This window comes from Rhincodon typus, chromosome 3, assembly GCF_021869965.1.
Source record: "Rhincodon typus isolate 14 chromosome 3, sRhiTyp1.1, whole genome shotgun sequence".
Classification (NCBI taxonomy): domain Eukaryota; kingdom Metazoa; phylum Chordata; class Chondrichthyes; order Orectolobiformes; family Rhincodontidae; genus Rhincodon; species Rhincodon typus.
In genome coordinates, this window is record NC_063334.1 from 94,175,607 (window position 1) to 94,194,265 (window position 18,659).

At 38.5% G+C, this 18,659-nt stretch overlaps 1 protein-coding gene across 2 annotated transcripts in view; it reads left to right on the forward strand.

Annotated features, from left to right (window-relative positions):
• The window catches only part of gtf2h2 (general transcription factor IIH, polypeptide 2), a 44,410-nt gene that overhangs the window by 18,134 nt on the left and 7,617 nt on the right, over nt 1–18,659 (forward strand). For both annotated transcript variants that reach the window (XM_048595000.1, XM_048595001.1), the window contains 7 exons: nt 1,606–1,656; nt 4,175–4,229; nt 6,182–6,287; nt 6,474–6,564; nt 7,383–7,470; nt 12,266–12,373; nt 13,543–13,606. In XM_048595000.1, the coding sequence (XP_048450957.1) occupies nt 1,606–1,656; nt 4,175–4,229; nt 6,182–6,287; nt 6,474–6,564; nt 7,383–7,470; nt 12,266–12,373; nt 13,543–13,606 (563 nt within the window). The remainder of the gene's footprint in view (nt 1–1,605; nt 1,657–4,174; nt 4,230–6,181; nt 6,288–6,473; nt 6,565–7,382; nt 7,471–12,265; nt 12,374–13,542; nt 13,607–18,659) is intronic.

Sequence of the window (18,659 nt, forward strand, 5' to 3'; positions counted from 1 at the left end):
TGTTGGAAAGTGCACTTCAGTCATTTCAGCATTCCAGACATTGTGATGACTGGTAATGGCTCTCAATTAACTCGTGAAATGTTCAGCTTCTTCATTAAAATATTGGGGACTTCAACACTACACATCATCTCCACACCAACCCCAGTCAAATGGAAAAGCTGGGGTAACCGTGAAAAGCGGCAAAAGTATCATAAAGAAATCAAGCAAATCCAGGATTTGTACAAGGCAGTCCTTGAGTGGAGTTGAGTACTGAAGGCATAGAAAGTAGTCCAGTCCAAAGACTAATGTTGTGTTAAGCTCAAACTATTCTTCTAGTGAAAAGCTACCAAAGTCAGAAGCAGTAATAAGGGTGATTGATAAAATTAAAGTGAATTGACAGACAAGTTTAAATTTGGTAAAACTGCATAGTCATTGTTAGAGCTGAGCACTTGGGTGCCAGTCACAGAACAAACGTTTAACGTTCTGAACAAAAGTTAGCCCATGTGACAACTTGAGACTCATGTAGAGCAGTTTCACTGCGATCATATGCAGTAAACATGAGCAATACAATATATTGTTGCAATTGTAGCCATGTACCTACAACAATAGAAGTTGTTCTTTCACTGCAGGCAGTGGGTCAGAAAGAAATGATCTCGCCATCTGCATAGAACTGACCATCAGTCCCAGAGGTCCACTGTTCCCCAACAGCAACAATGGATAAGCAACAACAGTTACCACAAGATCAGCACTTGATGCAGGACCAACAATTCCCAGAGAATTTCGAAGAGCTTAATTCAGGGTGCTGACTGTTTCCTAGCCATTGTATTTCTGCAGGTATTAACTCCAGTACAGTTCTGCAGAACCAGATACAGTACCCCAGGTACCTTACTTAAATAGCCTTTTGATGGGGTGCTTGTTGTCAAACTACTTCACAGTAAGAGAGCTTCATAGCCCTGACCTCACATAACAATATATACGCATGCACTGGATAGAAAACGTAGAAAAATAGAAGTGGATATAGGCCGTTTAACCCATCAAGCTCATTTCACCATTCATCATGATCATGTCTAATTCTCTCTCACAACACCATACTCCCACACTCTCCCCACATCCCATGACTAGGGAACAAAACTAGATATTTGTGGTTTGTACAGCCTACTATGTGTTATTAAGGAAGTTTGGCCAGGTTAAAATGCTCTGTTTTGAATAGAGCTGTGTCATTTAAATCTAGAGTCAGATATTCTTTCCTGTATTTGTCAACATACCAGTTTGTATGCTGTTATCAGAAGTTTGCAATGAGGCTAAGCAACATTAGTATTAATGGACATGTGGTTTTGCTAGATTGACCATGCATACATTTGGCTTTATATTACAGTTTAGGAAGCAAACAACATAAATCATATATAACAGAAAATGCTGGAAATACTCAACAGGTAAGGCAACATCTGTGCACTGGGCAACAAAGTTAATATTTCAGTCATCGGCCGTTCGTTAGAATATAAATTTCCTAAAGGTCATCAACCTGAAACTTTAATTCTGTTTTTCTGAGCATATAGTTTGCTTTCAGATTTTCAGCATCTGTAATATTTTGTTTTGATCTTCCATTTTCTTTCTTCTATTTTGCAGTTGCTGGAATACTTTGTAGAAGAATATTTTGATCAAAATCCTATTAGTCAGGTATGAACACAAACATTCGTGCATCAAAACAAGTCTACTCCTTCCCATGCTAGTTTCTCTCCTAATTTCTCATTTCATGGCTAATTTGACCTTGTTCATATGACAAATTTTTTACTATCTTGCTCCATTTGCATTAAAATGTTGGTTACATCACTTCTGTTTCCGGTCCCCGTGCTAGTTGTATTGTAAATGGTTCCCTCTCCCTATACAATGTCGATCTCACTTTTAAAACTTGACATTAAATTTCTCTTCGAAGAAAGCACACTCAAATACATTTGTCTTCGCAGCTCAATTTCCAATGAGTCTTTCCTCTCAAATCCTTGAACGTATTAGTGCCTCCTTGATTTGCATTTAGCTTTATTCCAACATTGGAACAAGAATAGGCTAATCAGTTTTTTGAGCCCATACTATTTGATCATGTCTTATCTTAACCTCATTTCTGTAAACCTGCCTTTGTTCCATATCCTTCAAAAACCGTCAGGTATAAAAACTTATCAATCTCACTCTTAGAAATAATAGTTGACCTCGTATTCACACTTTTTGAGGAAGAGAGTTCATAATTTCCAAAGCATTCATTTGTATGAACAAACACTTCTTAATTTAACTCTTAAATTTTTCCACCTTTAATTTAAGTTTCTCTCCTCTTCTTATGTATTCCTTCAGTAAACAAAATGATTACCTTACTTTACCCTGTTGAATTCATTTTATAATTTACAATACTTTTGAGATTAAGAAGGCCTTAAGACATGGGAGCAGAATCAGGCCATTTAGCTCATCGAATCTGCTCCACCATTCAATGAGGTTATGTCTTATCTGATAATCCTAAATTCCACTTTCTGCTTTTCCCCATAATCCTACATTCCCTTACTGATTAAAAATCTATCTAAGCCTTGAATACACTAATGACCCTGTCTCTCAGCCCTCTGTGTTAAAGAATTTCAAAGATTCAGTACCCTCTGAGAGATGAATTTCCCCCTTGTCCCTCCCTTAAATGTGCAACTACTTATTCTGAAATTATGACACCTGGTCCTAGACTTTCCTGCTAGGAGGCAATAACCTTTGCACGTCTACCCTGTCAAGTCCTGAAAGATTCTTGTATCTTTCAATAAAGTTGCCTGTTATTCTTCTATATCCCAATCAGTACAGGCCCAATCAACTCAGCCTCTCCTTGTAAGACAGTTTCTACATACCTGCTATCAGCCTAGTGAACCTTTTCTGGATTGCCTTCAATGCCGTCTTATCTTTCCTTAGATAAGAGGCCCAGTATTCCAGCCGTCATTTGACTAGAAACATGTGTTGTTTTAGATAAACCTCCCTACTTTTATACACCATTCCCTTCGAAATAAATACCAACATTCCATTTGCCCTCCCTATTACTTGCTAAGCTTGGATGCATGCTTTTTGCGTTTTAAGGATGAGGATTCCCAAATCCCTCTAATTCTGCAGTCTTTGTCCATTTAAATAATATTCAGCTCCTCTATTTTTCCTGCCAAAGTGCATAACCTCACATTTCCCCACATTATATTCCATCTGCCAAATTTTTGCCCATTCACTTAACCTGTCTATATCACTGCAGACTCTTAATATCATCCCCACCACTTGCCTTCCCATCTATTCTTGTGTCATCTGCAAACTTCATATAGTACGTGCACTTTCCTCATCCAAGACATTCATATATATTGTAAATAATTGTGGTCCTTGCACTGATCCCTGTGGTACACCACTAGTTACAAGTTAACATCCTGAAAATGCATCCCCTTTTCCCAACTCTGTCTTCTATTAGTTAGCCAATCCTCTAGCCATGCTAATATACTATGTCCGATACCAGGGCTCTGATCTTATTAAGTAATCTAATGTGTAATGAACACCTTTTTAAAAACCCAAATATATTACATCCACTTCTTCTCAGCCTTTTGAACTTCAAGCGATACCACTCAAGGTTCTGCGACCTAGTTAAACCTAGCCCTGATATAATCTTGGTGAATAGTTTATTCTGGACTCACATCAGTTAAAAACATATCGTCTAGTCATTATGTGGGACCTTGTGCGTAAATTGACTACTGCATTTCTCTACATTATAACAACCAATCATCTCACAGCCGATGAAATATTTGGGAAGCCCTAAGCAACGAAAGGTACTATGTAAAGAAAAGTTCATTTTAAATTTTCATTTGATCCCCTTAATCCCCTCTACTGTAATGAATGCAATCCTAGTTTTTCCTGGCCCTTCCAAAAACATATTCTCTTGTTCCTTTTGGCATATGAATAAACGTACATTGGACTATTACTACGGATTTTCTTCTGGATTCCAACCAAGTACAATTTATGTAACAATATGCATCACTTTGAATTTTGTTTTGTGGGATTCGTAAAGTATTTTGTCTTTCTGCCTTACGTTGAGTCCAGTGGTGGTTTATTTCCGTATGTGTCTTTAGCCAAGGATTAAGTATTTTGTTCATTTTTCTTCTCATGGCAGCTAAATATGCCTGTTGCTAATTGCACTTTCTTTTATTTTTAGATTGGTATTGTTACTACAAAAAACAAAAGGGCAGAAAAACTTACTGAACTTGCCGGTAATATAATTTTGTACCATATGTGTTTTATATTTTAAGGCTGCATTGAAGCAATTTGTATGAAGTATGAAATCAGCTGTATAACATTGCATTCAGTAGCAAACTGTTGAGCAGCTTGTTCAGCTCCACCCTCCAGATTTTCTATTGACAGCATACGTGGCAGTGATTCTGCTCTATTCTGTCCCTGGACCATTTTCCAAGATGCAAGAGCAGTGGGATTACCTGTCTGAAAGTGGCATGTAGCCAATTTAAGGTAATTAAAGGCCTATTGAAGCTGATGGAGGATTTTCAGATTGCAGTTTGAGTCGCATGCTGGAGTGGAGCAGCCCACAAGAAATTCTTGCCTATTGTTAGTTAGATTAAAAAGTCTAGCTAAGGACTCAAAAGAACTGGAACCTAGATCTCACCTCTTCTATTCTTGAGCATATTTCTGTATTCATGCTTGCACTGTGAAAGAAATTTTGTAATATATCTCTTGGATGTTATTCGTGGATTGCATAGCATTCGAGTGACTTTGTAACTGTATGTTGTTTGAAAAAGATCTATGTACAAATCAGTCATCTTGTCTGCATTCCCAGAGTCATGTTTCCCACTGTCATCAATTTTGAATGATAACGTGTAGTGTATTTGCATGCTGTGAAAATGATATCAGGGAAAATTACATAGAGTGGTATTGTGATAGCCTTTGACCCAGAAGCAGTACTGCACAAAGAAAATTTGTAATTTCTTTAAATAGTCTGTTGGTATCTGTAGTTATTTCCAACAACACTTGTGTGAAATTGACTTTTCAGATTTTGCCTCAATTGTAAGCATCAATGGAATTTTCTTGGATAATATAAATTCTAATTCATTTTACCTGAATACCCTTGGCCTGGAAACAGTGCCATTAAAAGGAAGTTAAGACAGAGGTCACATGGCTAGACATGAAGAAAAACTATAAGCAGGAAAACTGGAGGGTGAAAGCCATCAGCACAAAGTTGCAGATACAAATAGAAAGCTGACAGAAACAGAAAAAGGAATACTATGAATTTGTGTAAATAAAAGTCAGAAAAGCTCCATAAAAAGATTGGCTTGTGTTTCCTGGTAAGAAAAATTGATTTCTAAGAATTTTTGAGGAAGTGATGAACAAACATGCTAAAAGGAACTAAATCCTAAAAGGTAGTATGCAAAAGGCAGCGTGCAGAAAGTTTGAGAGTTTATATTAGGGAATCAGATTGTGAACCAAGCATTGTTGATAGGCAGTTGAAAAGGAATTCTGGAAAAATATATCATCGAGACTGACATCATCCAACTGAGAAGGTTGCCATATGTTCACTGGTTAATTATAAAGAGATATGGTTGGTCAGTGAGGGCTGAATTGATTGAGTTTTAAAGACTGTGAGATTCTGCATGGTACCATATTTGTGTGAGTGGTCATGTGTGTACTTTCAGGTGGTGAAAATGTATCTTTATTTCATCTACGAAAGTGAAATTTACGTTTTTTTATTTGAAATATCATTGCCTATTAATTATTGTTTCATTTTCATTTTCATTAGTTATGATTTATGTTACAAAAAGTGAAATCTTGTTGGTAATTTCTTTATTTGGAAGTAGTTTGGTACATTGCATTATTTTGGTTTATGGTTCACACAAGGTAATCCTAATAGTATTAGTCTTTATTATTTTGCACACAGTGGACACCTGAACCATTGGAAAACAAAATTCGTTTGAGCAAGCTATTTCCATTGTGTTTCCTTTTTATCCCAGAAGAAATTTGATTTAGTCTGGCAATGCCTTTTAGTCTAATTGGATTCCGTGACTGTCATGTTGTTTCTCATACCTATTTAAAACAAATGCAGTATGCAAATTCCAATATTTCATTTATTTGTGACATACAGTTTTTCTATTCCTTTGCATAAAGGTTATTTGTAATTTCCAATTGAGAATGGTTTTTATCATTGTTTCTGTGTTAGGAAATCCAAAAAAGCATAAAGAAGCCTTAAAGAAAGCTGTAGGTTTGTCATGCAGTGGAGAACCTTCACTTTACAATTCACTCAGCTTGGCCATGGAAACTTTGAAGTAAGTGTTTTTGGATTGATTTCAACAAACTTTCACCAACCCAGCCCACCCCATCCTTTTGTTTGTTTGGTTTTATTTCTGTTTGTATTTTTTTTTTCATCTGAGATGATTTGAGCTGTATTTTATCAGATTTTGGACTAGATCAGTACAGATGACAGTCTTCGTTTTGATTCTTCTCCCCAAAAGGCACATGCCAGGACACACCAGCCGTGAAATACTTGTCATTTTTAGCAGTCTTACAACATGTGACCCATCCAACATTTATGACCTTGTGAAGGTAAATGCTTCATATTTTTTGATCCTACGAGATAGAAGTAACGCATGTGTACCTGCCTGGTATATGTGTGCACATGTCTGTACCCGTTCTTCGGTATCTCAGAATCTGGATTCCAGCCTTTGATTTACTTGATAGATTCTCTACGAGCAGCTGTTTTTCAAGAAGTTATTATCTGGATTGGACATTTCATTGGCCAATTGAATAGGAAGAATATTCAAACTGAGCTATTTTTCCACATCTCGTCCAAAATCTGGCACTCTGCTCTCAGCTTAAGGTCAATTGTTGTAATTTTGTGATGTGGTGAACGGGCTAGGGAATGAGATTGTGCATTGTCCTTTTTAGATTTGGCAGAGATACACTTGTAATATTTATCATCTTTTTTGATTTCTTCAATAATTGGAATTCTCAAGAGACTTTATTGCCTGCTTTGTGTTGAATTGGTGATCATACCTGGGGTGATGGAAGAGATACTACTTTTGACTTGAGTGCCAAGGGTCAGGGAGGAGAAAATCAAGCAAGGTTTCTGCTTCTAATTGCTATTTGACATATGTCTGCTGGAAGTTGTAAATATGGATAGGGAGGAAGTACAGTTTGTACAACTGTTATGTTCACTGCAGTTGAATAGCTTGTTGATTTTGCACATGAATAAGGACCATGATCGTGAAGTACTGGAGAGTGGATGGAAGAAAGAATAATAATTTGCAGAAAACTGAAGAAGGAAAAATGTTTTGTTAATGTTGTTACATATTCACTTTTGGTGTTCTAAGGCTTTTGATACAGTTATGCTAATCTGTCTGTTTTTGTTTTACTTTCTGAAGTGCTTGAAAGCTGCTAAAATCAGAGTGTCTGTGATTGGCCTATCTGCAGAAGTTCGAGTTTGCACTGTTCTCACCCGCGAGACTGGTGGTAGGTAATCTGAACTATACAACTCATCCTGTTCATGTTAGTAAAGAAAATGAAAAATATTTTTCTAAGTGTTTGCTTTAAATCTCTCTTAATCAGTGGGCTTAAGGCAAAAAGTGGCTCAACAGTGTAGACTAAGAGAGTCCTAGATTTGATTTTTGGTCTGTCCTGACTTGTTGCTGAAGCAGTTAGTGTACTACAATTATTGTTTATGCTCTGTATTAAGAAAGGGAACTGTGGAATGTTTTCCTGCTTCTGGTTGCGATTTAGAACTCTTAGTTAAAAGTCTGCATCTGAACATTGAATAATTGGAGAATTAGACTCTGGTATGATATGCTCAACCTGCCAAACCTGGAAGATGATTGATACCCAGGGCAAATATCCTAGCAATAAATCAATCTTTCAGAAGAAGGGATGGGAAAACTAGTGGAAAAAAAGTCGAATCTGTTTTATTATCTATTTGCATATGTGACAAAAAGTTAATTATGATGAATTTAAACTGGCAGTTAATGGTCAATGTTTTAACTCATTTTTACCACCAATCAAAAGTGACCTATCAGGGTGGGATTATGTCGAAAGGTGGTTTGTATAATGTTTTTTATCTCTATGCAAAAGGATGTGTTTAACTTTGTAATATTGCTTTACTTTTATGACCAACTTAACTGTATATATTTAAGCAAAGTTCTTAACATGAAATGGGCATTCTTCCATGAAAGCGGAGTTGCAGGTAAACAGAGTAGTGAAGAAGCCGTTTGGTATGTTTGCCTTCATTAGTCAGTGCGTTTTGTAGAGGAGTTGAGATGTCATGTTGCAGCTGTACAGGACATTAGTGAGACCACTCTTAGAATATTGCATTCAACTGGGGCAGACGGTGGCTCAGTGGCTAGCACTGCTGCCTCACAGTGCCAGGGACCCGGGTTTGATTCCAGCCTTGGGTGACTGTCTGTGTGGAGTTTGCACATTCTCCTCATGCCTGCGTTTCCTCCCACAGTCCAAAGATGTGCAGGCTAGGTGGATTGGCCATGCTAAATTACCCATAGCATCCAGGGATGTGTAGGGTAGGTGGATTAGCCATAGGAAATGCAGGGGTACAGGGATAGATAGGGGTTAAAAAAAAAATAAGTTGCTGGAAAAGCTCAGCAGGTCTGGCAGCATCTGTAAAGAAAAATGTCAGAGTTAGTGTTTTGGTCCGGTGACCCTTCCTCAGAACTGAGCGTAGCTAGGAAAATGATGGTTTATGTGAAGAAGATAGGAGGGGGAGGAGGTAAGGAGCAAATGATAGGTGGGGATAGAGACCAAAGAGAGAGAAGAGCAGTTCAATAGACAAAGGAGTTGATAACGATCTGGCTACGAGGGTGAATAGCTATTAATGGGACTGTTAGTGACTAACAATAGATAGTGTGTAATGGCAGGCTATGTGATAACAAGGCCTATGGGGTAGGGCGCTAGGACATGGGAGTGTTTAGACCTTAATATTATTGAGCTCAATATTGAGTCCAGGAGGGCTGTAGGTTCCCCAAGTGGAAAATGAGGTGATGTTCTTCCAGCTTGCACTGAGGTTCACTGGAACACTGCAGCAAGCCTGAGACAGGGATGTTGGCCAGGGAACAGGGTGGTGAGTTAAAGTGGCAGGCAACTGGAAGCTCAGGGTCGCTTTTGCAGGCAAAACATAGATATTTTGCAAAGCGGTGACTGAGCCTACGCCTCGTTTCCCCGGTGTGGAGGAGACCACATTGTGAGCAGCGAATGCAGTAGACTAGATTGTGGGACGTGCAGGTGAAGTGTTGCTTCACCTGGAAGGTGTGTTTGGGCCCTTACCTACAACCTCACCAGCATCCACATCCAGAAGATCATCAGACGCCATTTCCGCCAGGGAATTTCTGGAGTCTTGGTATTCCAACTGGAACTCCATCGACAAACACATTGAATTAGACTCTCTATACAAACCACTGAGAAACAGAACCAAAAGTAATGCCAACTAATCCAGCAAACCAAGGCATATAAGTAACAAGTGGGACAGAACACCGACACTTCACCGGAGGCGCGGTGACAAAACGTTTGCAACCAAACCCACTGGCTTGGCGAGCAAGTCTACAACCTCAATTTTATATGTTTCTGTAAGATCCCCCTTCATTCTTCTAAATTCCAATGAATATAATCCCAGTCAACTCAGTCTCTCCTCATAAGCCAACCCTCTCAACTCTGTAATCAACCTAGTGAATCTGCTCTGCAACCCCTCCAGTGCCAGTACGTCCTTTCCCAATTAAGGAGACCAAAACTGCACACAGTACTCCAATACAGCTGTAACATAACCTCCCTGTTTTTAAAGTCAATCCCCTAGCAATGAAGGACAAAATTCCATTTGCCTTCTTAATTACCTGGTGCACCTGTGAACCAACCTTCTGCAATTTATGCACAAGGACACCCAGGTCCCTCTGCACAGCATCATGCTGCAATTTTTTACCGTCCAAATAATAGTCCATTTTACTGTTATTCCTACCAAAATGAAGACTTCACATTTATCAACATTGTACTCCATCTGCCAGACCTTTGTCCACTCACTCAAATTATCTATATCCCTCGGCAAACTTTCAGAGTCCTCTGCACGCTTCGCTGTACCATTAATCTTAGTGTCATACATGGTCCCCAACTCCAAATCATCTATGTAAATCGCAAACAATTGCAGTCCGAACACTGATCCCTGAGGCACCCCACTAGTCACTGATCGCCAACCAGAGAAGCACTCATTTATCCCCACTCTTTGCTTTCTGTTAGTTAACCAATTCTCTATCTATGCTAATACAATTTTTCCAATCAAATCAGTAGATCTGATATTATTGTGCAACATCTCATTGTACACTTCTTCGAAATATTTAGTCAGTATTGCCATTTGAAAATTAATTTGCCATATATACCCATGTAAAATCTTTGAGACCAATTTTTTAAGCTGAAAGTCGTGGGGTTAACTTTTACATGAGTAATGCGTTAGAGGAATTGCTTGATTTTGGCCCGAGAAAATGTGCCGCAAAGGAATAAAGTTTTAAAACTAACAACACGAATGAATTCATAACACTAACACTTATTTCATAAAATGTCAACTATATATACATCATACAATGCAATATGTGAGGGAATATGATAACAAATTAACAATAACACTTCACATTGAAATACTTCAAAATCAGTCCGATCACTGAACCACTGTAGACTCAAAGGGCCAAAGGTCCTTTTACTGTGCTATAGATCTTTATGACTTTATGACTGAACGATTTGTCCTAAAAGCCTGGTTGGAATACATCGTACGAAAATTCATTGTCTTCATCATTGCTTGTACCAGTAGCTTCAGCATCATCATTTCAAAAGTAATTTTAGTTGGTACCATTGAACACATTTGATATTCCTCATTTTAGAAACATAGCTTTTGAAAATATGGGATCAAATTCATACCATGCATCTAGACCCAATTTTGGTTAATTTTTTGCAACCACCTCTTCTATTCAACTTTTCTTGTGAATATGGAACATAGGAACATGCAAACAAGAAGCAAGTGTAGGCCATTCAGCCCCTTGACCCTTCTTTGCCTGTTTTATAAAATCATGGCTGATCTGAATTTAACTTCAAATCTACATTCCCACTGATCCTGATAACTCTTCACCCCCTTACTGAGAATCTATGCACCCCTACCTTAAAATATTCAAGAAACAGACAATAAAACTTTGTTAAATTTGTTTTTCGGGAGAGCTTTCAACATGAGTATCACCATTGATTTTGTGCCAGACAAGATGGACCACTGTCAGCTGTGGCTTTTTGTGACCAGTTGTCTGTACTGTAAGAGACCACATTGTTTTTGGGACGATAAAGCTGAAATGAAAGCTGGACTGTTTTATAACTGAAATACCAAGAGAGTTTTTAAACTTGCAATGAATGTTCTACGTAACGTTGAGCTATGCTATACAATGTTGCTTTCTGAAACAATGACCGGGAGAATACTAGATTGAATTCGAGTGTTGTAGCAGTAGTGAAACAACTAAACTAGGGGCATGACTAGTTCTGGAGCACTTGCCTTCGGTACTATTTCTGGAATATTGTCAGGTTTATTGCCCTTTCAGTTTCCAGTACTTTTGGTCATATTGGATATCACATACAGCGAATCAAATGGGCTGAATACCGACATTTGTGATGCTGGCGATCTCAGGCAGAGGTTAAGATTATTATCTACTCGGCACTTCTAGCTAGATACAAATGCTTCTCTCTTGACTTTTGCACTGATGTGCTGGGCTCCCCCGTTGTTGAGGTATCAGGAATTGTGAAGGGTGCAGAACATTGTGTAATCATCAACAAAAGTCTCGACTTCTAACTTTTTTTTAATGGAGGCATGATCATTGATGAAGTAGCTGGTGTGGCAGGACTGCAGAGCTTTGATCTGATCCATTTTGTTGTGTAAAATCCATTGTTATGAAAAATAATTTTTCAAAGGCTCAGTCAATTTGACTTTACACTAAATTGACTTTGGACTTTTATATGAGTATATATGGTATCAAACCCAAAACGCAGTATCATATGTACTTTGTAAACGTTGGGTCGGGATTTGACTCCTGCACTAGTCATGTCACTCTCAGCAGAGTTTGTGTGAGGGAGTGAAGTCACCCCTGTGAATGTTTTGCTAACTAATTCTTAGTGACAAAATTTAAGTCACAACAATGACACAGGAATATAAAAGTTAAAAATAAAATGATCTAGTTCACAAAAAAGGTAGAATTTTAGGTGTGATTTTGTTTTCTTGTGGCCCCTTCTATAGGTACATACCATGTTATTTTAGATGAGAGCCATTTTAAAGAGTTGCTTAATTATCATGTGAGTCCACCGCCTGCCAGTTCCAATTCAGAGTGTTCTCTCATTCGTATGGGTAAGTACATTTTTAGTCAGTTCATGCTTGAGTTTGTGATGCTGTTTATGTTCTTTGTTATTTGGAATATAGATATGGATTTTTTGCATGCAATAATTATGAAGTAATTTTCTCAGTTGAATTCAGACTATTTTAAGTTTGATAAGGAAGGTACTAAATACTGGGCAATTTGTTTTTCATTAATAACACTTCCACACTAATATGAAGTTTATTGCTATGCCATGGAAGGCATTGCCAGATGCCATCTTAACAGACAGCTGAGGTTGTATTCCGAGAGAAGAAAAGCATTCTGAGGATAGTTGTCATCTGCTGTAGGGGTTGAGAACAATTCTATTCAAATATTTTTATTTCTAAGGTTTAAAAAGTTAACGTTGAATATTCTATCATTTTGCTCTCACTTCGTGTTCAATGACAATAAGAATTCTGGATAAGGACCAGAAGTGGAAGCTCTCGTCATTCTTACTCCCTATCCAAGGATGATGTTGAAACCTTTTACAGTGACCCCCTGCTAAATTTGCAAAATCTGCTAAAACCAGGCAATGAACCAAGATGTTCATAACCTGTATGCTTCAACTGTTTATAAGATAGATGATATGAATCAAAGGAGATATTCCAGTTTATCAAATTTGTTAAAACATAGCTGAGTAAAAGCTTAAAATATTTGTCCAGCTAAACTTTTAAATGAAACATACGTATAATATTAGCAAACCTGACACTGTGAATACAGTGTGGAGCTGGAGGAACACAGCAGGTCAGGCAGCATCAGAGGAGCAGGAGAGTTGATGTTTTGGGTCAGGACTGTTCATAAGGACTGGGATGACACTGACACTCTGTGAAAGTTGATTAACAACAATACAACAAAGCCTTGGATTTTGGGCATGAAGAGCAAAATGTTGCAAACTTAAAAGAGCTATGGGGATGTTGGTCTGTATATCCAGTTTGCTGAAACAATGCCCTTCTACCTGTAATTGATTTTGTCTTTGTGAGAAAGAATTGACACTTCTTCATTTAATGTTGCAGATATTCCATTAAGATACATATCATTTACACTGGCATCAGCATTGATGATAATGGAGGTTTCTTGATAAATCTACTCAGTTTTTTTTAATGTTAAGGAATTAAATATTTTGATTATGAAATAGAAATGCTCATTTTCTTTCTATTGTAAGGTTTTCCCCAGCATACAATGGTATCCTTATCAGATCAGGATGCAAAACCATGTTTCAGCATGGCGTAAGTATAATAAATGTTATTTAATGTAAACCGTTAATTTGGTAGTTGGCTTCCCAAAGCATTTTGGTTAGATAGGAAATTGACATGTTATTAACAATGAAAGGAATTGACGCTGCAGATTTAACTATACAGTGGTGATTTGGGCTGTTGCACATCGTTTTGAAGATTATGTCAGTCAGTTGGCTAACATTAATTTTCTGCAATTTACTAGTTTTGGTCATTTTTAAATGGTTACAGCTTTCCTTAATAGGCAAATAGGTAAATGAAATCTGTTCCTTTATTAATATGCTTTCTTATCAACAAGAGCAGATCAGAGACTGGGGGTCCACAGTGAGTAACTCACCATCTGACTCCCCAAGGCCTGTCCACAAGGCATTAATCAGGGGTTTAATGGAATACTATCATGTTACCTGGGTTGAGTGCAGCTGCAATGACAGTCAAGAAGCTTGATGCCATCCAGGCTAGAGCAGCCTCTTTGTTGGCACTACACCCATAAGCATTCACTCCTTTCATCACTCCTGCTCAGTAGCCACATTGTGTACCGTCTACAAGGTGCACTGCAGAAATTCATCAAGACACTCCAGGCAGCACCTTCTATCCCCATAGCCACTACCACCTACAAGGACATGGGCAACAGATGCCCAGGAACACCACAATACCACCAGCTGCAAGTTCACCTCCAAGTCACTCACCATTCTAACTTGGAAATAGATCACTGCCATTCCTTTTCTGTCAAAGGATCAAAATCCTAGAATTCCCTTTGCTATCTACACCACCAGGAAGGACTACAAGTGATTCAAGAAGATGGTTCAACACCACTTCCTTGAGGGCAATTACAAATGAGCAATCAATACTGGCATAGCCAGTAATGCCCATATTCCATGAACAGATTTTTTTTTAAACTCCTGACTCTGCTAAGGATTACATTGGAGATGAATTTAGGATCATCAGTCAGACTCTCAGTGTGATTCATTTGCCTGTGCTAAATGCTACATTTCATCACACACAGCTCCCTGTTCTTTGAAGCAAAAGCAATATGTCAGCATTTTCCCCAGAACAGGTGAGTCCAAAACTAGAGGGCATAGGTTTAAGGTGAGAGGGGAAAGATTTAAAAAAGACCTAAGGCACACCTTTTTCACGGAGAGGGTGGTGCCCATATGGAATGAGCTGCCAAAGGAAGTGGTGGAGGCTGGTACAATTACAACATTTATGGGATGGGCACATGAATAGGAAGAGCTTAGACGTATATGGGCCAAATGTTGGCAAATGGGACCAGATCAGTTTAGGATATCTGGTCAGCATGGGTGAGTTAGACTGAAGGGTCTGTTTCTGTGTATGACTCTAAGGCAACCTGTTCTTGCTGCATCCCCATAGTGAGGGTCTGACAAATCAAGTTTGAATTTAATCATATAATGAGAACCATTAACAATTGCTGCTTCATTCATATTCCAACCATTGCCCACCCGATTAGAATCCTCTTATGCTGTATTGATTGTTTCCTTCCAGAGTTGCTTTTTGTTGTGGTTTGGTCTTGTCCACGGCAAAGCTAAAAGCTTTGACTTCATGTCTCTCTTGCAATAATTAAGTAACAAATGAATGATAAATAGCCACATAGACCAGTGAATGTATTTTAATTTTAACACCTAATAGTAGATTGGGGAGTTAGGTATTAAATTTGGACAAAAATATGAGGCAAATAGGAAGAAGATGTAGACATCACACGTAAGGAAAAAAAATGACTAGACGAATAAAGTCACATGGGATTTAGATACTAAAGTTTTAAATTTGATAAAAACATTTCAAGCAAAGTGTCTCATCATTTTATTATTGGTAGAGAGTTTTGAACAATGTCTTGTTCCCAAGCAATTGTTTCTTGTCTCAGTAGTTAGGGAATGGAAGTGATCAAAAACAGTAGCTTCCTGATACCGAATTGGAGGAAATTTCTGTTCACCCAACACTGGATGTCAGATAAACAGTTTTATCATTCGGAAGGATTGAGAGAAGTGGTAGTGAGTTAGAGCTGAATGTCATTGGTATATGTGTGAAAACTAACACCATGCGTTCAGTTGATATTGCTACATAGATGGGCAGCATACAGATGGGAAATAGGAGGGGACCAAGCCATTGGGGGATATTGGAGGCAATGGTGTGGGAATAAGGCATTGCAAGTGATTCTCTGTTGAGCACTGAATACAGTTGGAAGTATGTGAGAGCAGTTTCTCCCAGCTGGGTGTCAGTGGAGAGGAATGTGAGGAGGATGGTATGGTGAATTGCATCAAAGGTTGCAGACAGGTTGAGAAGGATGAGGAGGAAAAGTTTACCTTTGACATAGTTTCACATTGATAAGAGCCTATTGGTATTGTGGCAGGGGCAGAAATCTGACTGGGGAGATTGCAACAGACAAGCTAAAATATTTGGGAACTTCCAGATTTATGAGGAACAAAAGAAAGTTGAATCGGAAAACTAAATAATTTAGTTAATTAGTTATTGCATTGCTCTCACCCTCTTCAAATTTTCATAAGTCCTTCACAAATGCATAGAATTGTTACAGTGCAGATGGAGGCTGTTCAGCCCATCATATTCACATCCGCTGTCTCAGTACTTTAATGTCATGTGTCAGGGCCCACTTGAGAAGCGCACTGATACCTGTGTCCCACTACTCGCAGTCACAAAAATTAAACATTTAGTCAAATTACTCGTAGTACCCAATTTGCCAGTCTGGTAGACTTGGTTAACAAAAAACACTAGGTGTCTGTACTTACTGTGAATTGTTAATTATTACAAATTCACACCACAGGCAAACATAAATATGAAATATAAACACATAATTCTACTAGCTGAAACTCCTAACCCCTTCTTCAATCACATGCACGCACACGCACACAATCCCTTTTACTTCATCCAAGTTCTTCTTATCCACGATCGTCATATCCAAGTCCTTCAGAGGCAGTGAAGTGACATATGAATTGTTCAGTTACTTAGTCAATGATTAGAGGCAACAGCTTACAGTGAATGGTAAGAGAGATTAGCTATCTTTGAGTTCTTTGTTACTTCACTACAGAGAGACAAAAAAGAGAGACACTGTCTATTGCATTCTGGAGACCTGCTGTCTCTGTGTTGTTCACATAGAAACTATCCACCTGTCCAGGAACCAATCAGAGAGTTGATGTCATGATGATGACTCTTGGCCTCCCCATCTGGTCTTAATCAGAAAAAAAAAAATCAGCAGTTTGTCTTTGGGTGAGGTTTGCCCTGAACACGCATCCATCCATGGTGCCACTGAGTCTCAAACATTTTCCCCTCCTGCTTGAACAAGGTAACATGGAAACACATCTCACAATGAGTTCCAGTAACTTGTTTTTTTAAATGCACAGCAACTCCTTCCACAGTTTTAGGCAGTCCTTTTCCCATTTTGGTCCATAATCCGAAATAAAGAAAGGTAGAAAGATGTGGTTTTTACGATTGCCAATATCCTGCCTTTTCACTGTAACACTGCACGTTGTTTATAGTTAAATAATTATCCAGTGTCCTTTTGAATGCCGCAATTCAGTCTGCCTCCATCAGCTTCAAAACCGTGCATTTTGGATCCTCTTTGCTGCTTTTTACACCTTGCATTTCCTTCTTTTTGTAAAACACTTCCAAACTGCGCCTTTTGGTTCTACAGCTGTTTGAGTGGGAACAATTTTGCCTATTAACTTTGTTCCGCTCTTGTTCAGTCTCTTAGTCATTGTTTACAGGCAACAGTTTATAACAAGCGGTGGCAAAGGTCAGCTTTCTCTCAGTCCTTGATTACTTCGCTACAGAGGGAGGAAAAAAGGAGATGCTGTCTCTTGCATCTTGGAGACCTGCCTTTGTATTATTCATTTACAAGCTACCTACACGCTCAGGATCCAGTCAGACACCTGTCATGCTGTTGCCTCCTGGCCTCCACATTATATTTAAATATATTGCTGTTCCTTCACTGTTGCTGGATCAAAATCCTGGAACTCACTCCTTAACAATGACTTGTGTGCCTATACCACATAAACTGCAGTGGGTCAATAAGGCAGCTTCCCAATGGCAATTAGGGCTGGGTAATAAATGCTGGCCCAACTAACAAAGCCCATATCTCCTGAATAAAAACCAAAAGAATTACGGATGCTGTAAATCAGGAACAAAAACAGAAATTGCTGGAAAAGCTCAGCAAGTCTGGCAGCATCTGTGAAGAAAAATCAGAGTTAATGTTTCAGATCCAGTTCTGAGGAAGGGTCACTGGACCTGAAACGTTAACTCTGATTTTTCTTCACAGATGCTGCCAGATCTGCTGAGCTTTTGCAGCAACTTCCATTTTTGTTTCCATATCTCCTGAATAAGACTTGTTAAAAATGGTGTAAGATATAAGAGCACAGGTGGATTGTACTGAATGTGTGTAAATCCATTAGTTGAGAATTATGTGCAGTTTTGGTTATCTCATTACAGAAAGCATGCAATTGCGCTAGACAGTGCAGAGAAGAATTATGAGAATTTTGCCAGGACTGCAAAAATGTAACTGTGACAAAAGTTTGGCTGGATTGGTCGTGTTCTCCTTGAAATGGAAAAGGTTGTGGAGATTTGATTGAGATTGGAAACTGTGGTGTCCATATAGAATGGATGGCAAGGACCCATTCACCTTAGCAGGGCGGCTAGTGATTAGGGAGTGTAGATTTAAAGTAATTATTGGAAAGATTAGAGGGGAGATGAGGAAAATTCTTTTTTTTTCCCCCAAGAGGATGATATGGGTCTGAAATTCACTGCTTGCAAGTGTAATAGAGTCAGAAGCCCTCAGTTTATTTAATAGGGGTCCGGAGGTAGATTTTGAGTACTATAACCTCAACCAAATGCTCGAAAGAAGGATTGGACTGTATTGGCTGGCATGGACATGTTGAGCTATGTGGAATAAAAGTTATATGGCCTCTTTTACTTTTGCAAACATTCTGTGACTGTAATTTGATTTCCAACTTGCCTGGCAACTCTGCCTCTGAGGATTTGAGCAAGTTGCACCCTTTAATAACAGGTCAAATTTTCTCATTCCTTT